This window comes from Bombus impatiens, unplaced genomic scaffold, assembly GCF_000188095.3.
Source record: "Bombus impatiens unplaced genomic scaffold, BIMP_2.2 scf_0197, whole genome shotgun sequence".
Taxonomy (NCBI): domain Eukaryota; kingdom Metazoa; phylum Arthropoda; class Insecta; order Hymenoptera; family Apidae; genus Bombus; species Bombus impatiens.
In genome coordinates, this window is record NT_176616.1 from 1,879,892 (window position 1) to 1,890,525 (window position 10,634).

Sequence of the window (10,634 nt, forward strand, 5' to 3'; positions counted from 1 at the left end):
GGTCAGTCGCTAGTACGGAGCGTAGCCTCGAGTGACGCACGTGGAAATTCCGCATGTTCCAACGTTTAACCATTACAAGTAATGAAGAAACCAAGGAGCGCCTGGACTTAATGCATCGTGAAAATAAAAGACTCGACAGCAAACACTAAACCTTATGGCAGGCAGATGGAATCAGTGGTGATAAAGACTAATTTTTGACACGACAGCAACGTCTCCTTGAGGATTGTTGCAGGTTTGAGCGATTGTGTTAAAGAAAGCGTTAGACAAGCGGAACGACAGAGAAATAAAAATGAGAAAACGTACATGGCATGTTTAAAAAATTAGAAACGACTAGTGTTGAAAGGTTGTTATAGAAATAGAACAGAATTGTGAATTACCGTGGATGAAGAAATGGACAAGTGTATAATTACTAGGTCGCGGTATGGAACAAAAATATATTAATTAAACCTTTTAAATAATTTCGCAAGCGATAGAGGAACGAAGTTCATTTATATAATTTTCTACGATGACTATTAATGACTCGAATTTTGTATGTTGAAATTTTTTCTTGCTCCTCCATTCATCAAAACAACTAACTTTGTACGCGTAATCATTTATAACATCGCTGAATAACAAGTCGTCATTCAACAAAACAGCTTGGAGAACAATTTACGGAGAAGATTTATTAACAAGGCGGCGGATTAAAGAAATCTAGATGCGGAAAAATTTAGAAAATACCACAGATTCAGCCTGACGATATTGAATTCAGCAACGGTCCCTGTCCTTGTCGTGACGTTCGCTAAGCTGCAATCTGAAAGTTATTACCTAATGACCTAATTACTCACTCCGATGCTGACGAGCCGTTTCCCGCTGACATTCTGATCGCAGTTCTCGTACCATTCTTGCATGCAAACCAAGGAAACTTATTAACGAGAACGAGGATGCAACAGTGAGTGCATCCATGCCAACGAAACGGAAGTTTCACGGAAACTTTCTGGACAACGATGGAAACAATGACGTGGCTTCTTCATCATCGTCTCAAGCAGACTAAGAATGGAAGCGAAGAAATATTTTCACGAGTCTTTTGAAAATAGAAACGGGATGCAGCTGCATAGGACGCTAAGAGGCCAGTTCTTCTCGATTCGAGAGACTCCGATTGCAACAGAGGTTTAAGCAGAGAATAGAGAGAAAGGAGTGGCTGGTGCACGCAGTCTCGACGGGTTTAAAAGTTTAAGAAGCTGAAAGTACGTAGCCTCGGCCTGTCCCGTGGCGTAAATGGAAAGACACAAATGTATCCTGGGAGCCGGTAAACAGCATCGTGGCTCGCAGCCTAGTCCGCGGTTCAATATAAATGTAAATTGGAACAGATTCGAGTGCGACGTGGAACACGTTTGCCTCCGGAAGAGTCCGAGTATCCTAGCCTTCGCAGACATAGCTTCCTAGAATTCTCTTATCACTATCTAGACTGCTCTATACACCTAGAATCGACACGAGGAAAATTTTATTCGCTGGCTTAAGCGCCGGCAGCAGATACCTCGCGAGATCTTTTGTTAACTTGGCTACGTATGAGCTGTATGAGTTAGGTTGATAGAAAAGACGTGATAAGGTGGCGACATCAATCAAGGGAAGAAATTCATATATTTGTAGGATTAAAAACCTTTGACTTTTTGAAAAATACATATATTTCGAATTGCTTCTTTTTTTGGCAATAACAGATTAATTGTTGTTATTGAGCAAACAGCGATCTTAATATCTTACAGTTTTAATTAATGCGTGTAGCTTCAAATTTAAGAGACTTTCAAGGGATGTATCAATCGATATCACCGCCCAAAAACTCAATTTTTCGGTCTTACTATATCGTTTCTAATAACTATAATTAATTCCAGGACAATAGTATACTTAAGAAAAAAGTTGTCACGTAAAAATCGAGCTATTTCAAAGACCGGAGCTATCGATTCATTACAGAATCGATACATTACTTTTTCTTACAGAACGAAGAAAACAATTTGCTTCTCCATCGAGTTTCTTTATCATCGATACGTTCCACTAGAGCTAAAGAAACTTCTACCTGTTGTAATATGTATGCAGTTCGATAACGCCCAGCAAATTTAATTCCGCCGTTGAAACGAAACAGCGAATTTACAATTGAGATTTAATAATACTCGAGAAAACACCCGCAGGAGAATTGTTAATTCCCGTAAAACTGAGCCCCGTTAGCTTAAACGATCCTGTTTTCTTTCCACCCGCAGACTATTCTCCTTTTCCTCCCTTTACTAGCTCCTCCAGCCCTGTCAAGCCGAATTTCAACGATCCTTTCTACGTGTAACGTAAAGAAGAAAAGAAAAAAAGCACAACGAAAGAACAAGAGCTAGAAAGAAAGAAAAATAGAAAGAAGGAAAAAGAACAAGGATAAAAGGGAAAGATGGAAGAAGGAACGAAATAATAAGCAAACGAACCAGCTGGTAACTCGCGAGCACGGAACGTAGCAGACGGTTCTATCACGCTAATCTAGACACGATCAAACTCTAGCGTTAATCTCGTTCCAGCACGAGGCAGCTCACCTTTCCCGTTACCACTGACGTCCAATCTGAAGTTGTCAGGACCCTTTTGCCCGTCGACAAGTTGACCAAGTCCCCCGGAGAGGTAACCTCCTTCTTCCCTGCCGTCGTACGTTCTGTCGGAAAGGTCAACTTCCGATCCTCTCTTAATTCCTTGGGGCATGGAATACGACACCAGGCCGTCTGCAACCGAGAAAACAAAAAAGGTAGTAGCACGGTACGTTCGTGAACTATGCATCATTGCGGCGATGAGACGGACATTTTATTCCACGACGAGACGTGATAAGATTGCGCTTGGTCGTTGGATAAAGCGCACGTCCTCAGAAAATAGACGCCACCGGGAAACTTTCGAATCTTTATACAAACGCCGTGTGGTTACTTTTTATATTCTGACGTGTAGACCACGGATTTTTATGCAGCTACGGAAAATTTAAAGGTGTACAAATTTACAGAATGCATGTATTATACAAAAATATATAAAATATCCCAAAGTATAGTATTTGTTAGGTATATTTAATTCATAAGCGATCTGGCTAAGTCCTGCTCTTTTCGTTGTGTTCGTAGAAATATGAACTTCCGTAGATATCCGGAGTTTAGTGATACGGCTCGTTTGTGAGTAATTTAAAGATTGAGACTCGATTGTGGCTGAAAAACCGCGCTGGTCGATTTCATAAATTAAATTGTATAGAGAAACGAAAATTATAATTGGTACGATTTTTAAACGTTCTTCGGAACTTACAAGCATCTGTGGTATCTACATGTGATAAATAAATTTATGAAAATAAGGCTTCCTCTCTTGAGATATTGGATATTAGTTATGTATCGGTATAACGTGAAATTAATAACTTTATAAAGGAATTAGTCAATTTGGCTTCTAAGTGACTCGATCTACTTTTAAAATTCGTCGAAGCGACCGATACCAAATTGTTTGTTTTCATAGTTGTTAAAATTTTAAAAACTTTAATCAAATTAATGTTGGATAATATCGATAAAGAAATAAAATTGTAAGAGAATTCTGTCAATATGCCTTCTAACTTATGAAAATTAATACAAATATAGATTCACAGGTAGCTTATCGAAGCACGAGTCGTATTTTACACGAGGACGAACTTTAATCTAATAAGTCACAAGATAAAATTGTTCTGCGATTTCGATGGTTTTCAGTACATGTCTAATTGGAGAAAATATACATCAATATAAATATAAAATTTACCATTCGACAGGTTAGAGCTTCTAAATATTTCACTATCTAGAAGCTGCATTTAATTTAAAACCGCTTCTCTAAGCCATTTACTTGAAACGACTTCATTTAAGAGACCCGCAAGAATCGCATAATTTAATCTGTGCACGTTCTCATCACGGCGTCGGAGATTGACATCCGATAGAGTGGCACGTTCGCGGCGATAGGACATACAGAGAAATGATTTTTATTCGGAAGCTTCCGTCTTCGACGCGACGAGAACTGACAGATGCCAATAAAGGAAGAACGTAGTACGAGTTTTGACGCTACCGCTCGAAAAATAATCAATTGCATTCTTAATGGTCCGTCGTGCAACAACGACGAATATCTATTCGAGAGAAGAGGATGAGATTAAAAGCTTGACAGTATTAAATTAGCCGTTTGCGCGAATGATAGGGAAAAATGAACAGAGAGCTTCCGGCGGTGTAGAACGTTGGTAAAATGGCACCGATTTCCCCTCCTATTGCTTTCTTTTCCGATAAAACGGCACGAACGATAAATTTCGAGCGCAATAAAAATACCGTATCTATATTTATCATGGTGTTGTTCGCTTCATGCGATGGGGGCACGAAGGGGTTAAAAAACTCACAAAAAAATATATATGTTGTATATACGCGTATACATATAATACACGCACGTATACGCAGAGAGTAATACCGAGGCTCGTAGCAGTCGCGATTGCAGTAATTTCGACTAGAATCACCATTCAGCATATGAAAAATATTTTCGCTCTTGTTACAGTAATTGCACAGCTGGCCCGACACCGAAACTGAATACACGCAAGTTGTCGTTTACGGTCGCGCTGTTTTTCACCGCTAACGACGTACCAATAAAAATATCGTACACTTGATAATTCGGGCGACTTTTCAAGCGGCTGCTGTCCCATCGTTCAACCGTGCATACACGTCCCTCTGATACTGCGAGAACGATACCGATTCAATAATGGGAAACAAACATCGTCGGTGTAAATATTTCTTAAAACGTCCACCACCTACGAACAACGTCGATACGAGGTAACAATATCTATTGTTAGAACGGCAATAACGATCGAAGCTGGAAGTTCCTACACCAGATGAGACTTTGTGAACCTATTTGGGGTCAAATTAACGCAACATACCTGTGCTATTGGGTCGAGCTGATAAATTTTGTTTCATGCAATCTTCTAAACTTGGAATAGGAATTAATCGGAAGAAACTTATAAGTAAAGGGTGTAAAATTTTAAACTGTCTGGAAATTTAGAATTGCTGTGGAACAATACAATTAAAAATGGAATCTGAAGGAAAAGTCTAATCTAAAAATGGGATCTTCCAAATGTTTCACCGAGTACTGTAGTTTGAATATTTTATATATCTGTAGAATAGATTGCAAATGTATGAGTAATAGAGTTACGAATAACGCTGAGAATTTCTATTCTTCAATAAACATTTGTACACTTTTAGATGTATCGTAGTATGTTACACTGAAGTTAAGAACTTTGTCTTTTATATATATATACATACAACTTTCATTTCTCAACAGCTTTCTACGCAGATACCTTTTAGAAGCAGATGCTTTTAGAAGCATCCATTTTAGAATTCAGTGATACGAATCCTGAAGACTCGGATATTTCATACGTCACAACCTATTACATGTTCCTCCATATTATATGTATTCTTGCATTTTTGTACTCTCAAACTTCCTACCAAAAGGTAGACGCTCACGATCTACTTATAAAGCTTGGGCTCACAATAATCCAACGGAATACAAGATTAAGCGTATTTCATTTCTGTCTGGATCGGTTTTGAAAGTAGTTTTATAGTTAAAGTGGTAACCCACTTTGTATTCGAAGCAAGTTTTTCAGCGACTATTTATTGCATTCACCGTGCTAGAAAAGGAATGGAATTATAGTAAGCGACAAACGACGGCCAGAGAATGGTATTAGATTTTTGAGGCAGGAAAATCGACGCTGACAGAACGCAGGAAATACGGTCCCGGTCGCGTGCACGCTTTTCCAACGGTAAGAAGTTCTCTCCTCGATCCGATAAAACGGAAAGTACTGACAGCATGATAAAAATACTCGATGCCGAAGGAACTACTGCATCGTTCTTTTCAATATTTAGCGGTGGATATCTTGTCACAAGTAAGTAGCAAGATCCTGCGATATAGGAGGCAAAAGTAACTGTAATAAATTGTACTCACCAGTCCACGGACAACCATAAAGCTCCACTCGTATGCATACGATCCGCATGTGAGAGGTATAAGGAATGAAACGGACTTTCGTTGCAACGATCGCAGGATCGAAGACCTGTTCCTTCTCCGAGTACGGATTATTGTTACCAGCTAGAAGCTGAAACACAAAATAAAAATAGATCGTTCATCGTCCTTTACCACCGAATGTTTTGGAATCTCGTAGGTACATCATTTATCTTTAGTTCTTTAATTAAATTTAATGTTAGATTTTCTAGAAACAGAGTACGTTTGATTAAAGAAGCAACGTTAAGTGTGTGTGTTAGAGATTTAATGAATTTTCAAGTAGAAGATACCGTATTAAATAGCATTATGACGTTGTTATAAATGTTACAGAAAATGAATTTGATAAATAAATTTATTTGCAAGCAATGAAATATCGAATTTTACTGGTGGAAGTTTGGTAATGTTTTGTGGCAAATGTGTATGTGTCAAGTAGATGAATTCATTTCCTGAATGAAAGTAGTAAATATTTCTATATTTGGTCGATATTTTTGTTCAAATCTTACGGAAGTATGTAACATATTTATTGAACTTTACGCTCTACTATAACAAAATGGTATGTCGATCATATGGTCGGTCGATTTTCGTCCTTTCAAAACATCAAGAACATCTCCCACAATATTAACGCAATAAAAATTGACAAGAAAAGTTCGACAAAGGTTCGAGTCATTGTTCCTTTCAAAGCCACTCTCCGCGCTATACTCGTACTTCAAACCATCCAACAATCCACCGAACACCATGCCAAACAAATCGTGCGGGAAGAAAAGAAAAATTCAGCCACTCTATCGACGTTTCCTACAAGAACTTCCTTTACCTTTATCACCATCGGTTTCAGCCAACCAGACTAGTCTCGCGACTACGATCTCCATTCCGTGAATATTGAAAGCAAACGAGCGGATAAAAGGAAGTGGTGGTACGAAAACAAAAAAACGGGAAACTTTTAACGAAACCTCCAAAAGAACGAGGCACAGCCAATGTCTGGAATGTTCCTTCAGCCTAAAAACGAAAAAAGAACGAGCAACGAGACTGGACGTTCAGATTCAGAGACAGGATGAGATCTACTTGAATGGTAGACGGTGGTTTTGTTAAGCTCTCTGATGGACAGAGCATCGAGCTACCATTGGAGCGTGTTTACAGCGTTCAGAACGAATTTCACGAGCACCATTTTCCGGATCCGATTAGCAAACAACACCTCGAGAGGTCCTCCTAAATGTAAATGCCAGCGTTAAATCTCGATGAAGGCGGTGGACATTGCTGCTTCGTTTCTCTCGTCTTTCCATTCAGTCTGAACTCCATCTCTTCCTGTCCACGTTCGATCGATTCTCGAGAAACAAGCTACCCGAACGTAACTCCTCGAAGGATAACCGTGATACGAGCCTGAAATATGAACATCGAGGCCGAGAATCAAACCGCGAACGACGAGTCCGACTGACTAAACGAAGCAAATCCGCATGTACGCATTTACAGGTAGATACAGAAATAAATGTAGAAATAGTGGAAGTAGGAATCAGTGAAGTTTAATCGAACCGGTTCTAGCATTATATAGGTAATTCAGTTTTATTTATTAAATATCCTTTCACAAATTATGTGGTAGATATGTGCTCACAAATTATGTGGTAGATAATTGAAAGTAATATTTACACTTTTGTGTGGGCAAGCTGTATTTAACGAAATTTCATCGATACCTATTTCCACTACCTGTCTACTTATTTTTACCCTCGACTGCATATATGTACGTACATATATGTATGTATGCGCGACTTGGTCGATCGCGTGCGAAGAGCAAACGTGCGCACGGGTTTCGTTTGCCTTTCCGTTCGGATTAGAATCTCTAACGGGGCCGATCTGTTATTCGATCCGAAAAATATGAGCGGCCGCAATCTGATCCGTCTGACGTTTCCTGTTGCGAAAACCAAGGTGGATTCGGATGATTGTATATTATTTTGGAGAGGAACGTAACAGGATATATGTGAATTGTATTCGCGGCTGCTTTGATCTCGCGCGTCTACCATATTCACCACGGTGTTGATTTAACGAGATCACGATGGATGATATTCTGCAAATATTCAGGCCGTGTTCATATTGTTGTAAGAAACCGAAATCAGATATTATTCATTTAAGACCCATTTATGTATTGACGAATCGAGTAGGGCCAAAATTGGGAGGATAATACTACTGTGAAGAGAAAAGTTGATGGTGTTCTGCCATTATTATATGTATATACAGAGCACACAAGAAATGGGCAGTATAATAGAAGAGTTGTTATAGAAAGTTAACAGTAGAAAGAAGATTCCTTCTTTACAAGAAATTATACAGCAGATGCAGGATTGCACATTTTATGAATAATTCCGGATGATTTAATATTTTTGTATTATTTTGCTAAATAAAACTATGCTAAACAAACAAAATTATGAGTTTTCTTTAATAATTCGATTAATTATCTGCCTTTCGAAATAAGACACTGACAGTTTGTTTGCCTTGAACAATACAAATATATTAGGCAAGAATTGGATTTGCTTTTTGAGAAGCCGAAAATATCATACTCAAATTGTCAAAGAAATAGATGTAATAGCATTATTATGGAAGCGATGAAGATGATGAAAACGAAGGCAATAAAAAAAAAAGAATAAAAATACTAAATACACAGGAAGATAAAATTAAATAAGAGACAGAGACAAGAGACAATTATTTTATAAACTCTAATACGAAAAATTGTTTGAATATCGATAACATGCTGATTTCACCTAAAAACAGTTCCGTAGTGTTAAAATATAAAAGTGTTGAAAGTATAGAAGCATGTTTTAGGACCATGTTTCAAATCATGTAGTCAGAATTGTGCAAACCCTCTGACGCACGACTAGATTTCACCTTTATTCTACTTGTTTTATCGACAACAGTATTCTATATGCTCGCACGATGAATATTTCAAATGATGCAGCTTTCGAAAAATTCGTGCTGCTCGAAACTTCTTTTCCGTGTATCAATAACGGCGGTATCGTGAAAGTTGGTCGTGAGTTACACGGAATGATACGCTGTCTGTCGAAAGCCGATTTTCGCCAAGATTTTTCACACGGATCGAACGATTCCCGAGCGTCGTATGTTGCCGGCGTCTTCGCTGATATATTAAATGGATCGTGCCGTTTCCATGAAATCCGACGTCGCGACTCTTCTGTAGAAAGACGGACCTAGAAATAGGCGACAGCATTTTTGCGCCTTTTCATCCGTACAGCAGCGCGTTTCGTGTCTGACCATTGAATGACAAAGCTACTGGCTGAATGCTGCGATAGAAAAAGATTGCTCGAAAATACCAGACAATTCTAGAAACACTGAAATAAGCTTCTTATTGCTCCGTACAAGTATACACGAATGATTAAAATTGAAATAATACATTCAGGAAATAACATCGAATATATTTTTCCAACTACGAAAACATTTCGCATATTTTATTATTTTTTAATATTTGGTAGCGTGTAGTATAAGAAATAAATGACAGATTTATAATGACGTAGTTGGAGCATAATACAATGAAAATCACTTAATTTATGTTAAACATCAGCGCGTAAATCTTGATGTTTGTTGCGAAGAGCTTATGTCTAATTGAATATAGATTTGAATTTCGATGTGTTTAGAAAATTAATTAGTTCTTTTAATTAGAATTCTAATGATATTTTAAGGAAAATAGTAAGCAGGTTAAGGAATAAATATTTAAGACATTTAAGGAAGTGAAACACGATGTCGATAACTGCAGGCTCGCCAGACAGGAGGTCCACGACACGAGGTCACGGGATCCAATATCGAGCCTCTCGGGTCATGGAAGCCGATACTGGCGAACTCAGGGTCACGGGGATCTAATAACGACGACTCTCGTTTGAAAATAGATTCTAACGATTCCAAGATCGGTTATGTACGGTTCTCGAAGAAAATCACAGAGGAAAAAGAACGTAATTTTCAATCTCCGTTTTACCTTCTTGCTAATGAAACAATTTAAACTTTCAACCTCACTTCCATGAAAAGAAACATGAAATTGAAAATTTTGTTATTTTCTGCTCCTTCAAACCTTTAAATAAAACATGGCAATTCGGTAATAGTTACGTAATAATTTTTCCTTACTAATTAACATATTGCTGAGAGGCTATTTTATGTGCAAGCTAGCACTGGCTATTTCATACAAAAAGTAACGAAATAAAGTAGCGTACTACTAGCCAAAGCAATTGTTAAAATTCACAAGCTCGTTAATCACAACCTACTTAAAAAAAAAAATTCAAACAAAATTGAAGTAAAAATCTCAATTTCTTACCTCTTTCAACAATGTTTAGTTTTTGATTGCTAATTGGCATCTTGGCTGTATCAAGATCAGAGGATCGCTGTACTACTATTTGTGAATCAATCGGCCATTGAATTGGCAGCGTATGTAGCAACGTAGCGGTTCTGACGCCGACTTAATACAGCAAAGGGTTATACAGGCCAGGCAGCTGTAAGCGGGCCAGCGAGTTGTAAACGGCACGCAAATGGAACGCGCCCCCTTAAACCTTAAACCGTTGCGCGTAGAAAGAGAGAGAGAGAGAGAGAGAGAGAGAGAGAGAGAGAAAGAGCACGAGAGCGAGTGGTTATATCGGCTAGCTCGGAAC

General features: G+C 38.3%; 1 protein-coding gene across 7 annotated transcripts in view; it reads right to left on the bottom strand.

Annotated features, from left to right (window-relative positions):
• Nucleotides 1-10,634, bottom strand: part of LOC100745693 (discoidin domain-containing receptor 2) — a 224,952-nt gene that overhangs the window by 54,075 nt on the left and 160,243 nt on the right. For all 7 annotated transcript variants that reach the window (XM_003487647.4, XM_033319604.1, XM_024366066.2 and 4 more), the window contains 2 exons: nt 5,956-6,103; nt 2,541-2,720 (listed from right to left, as the gene is read on the bottom strand). In XM_003487647.4, the coding sequence (XP_003487695.1) occupies nt 2,541-2,720; nt 5,956-6,103 (328 nt within the window). The remainder of the gene's footprint in view (nt 1-2,540; nt 2,721-5,955; nt 6,104-10,634) is intronic.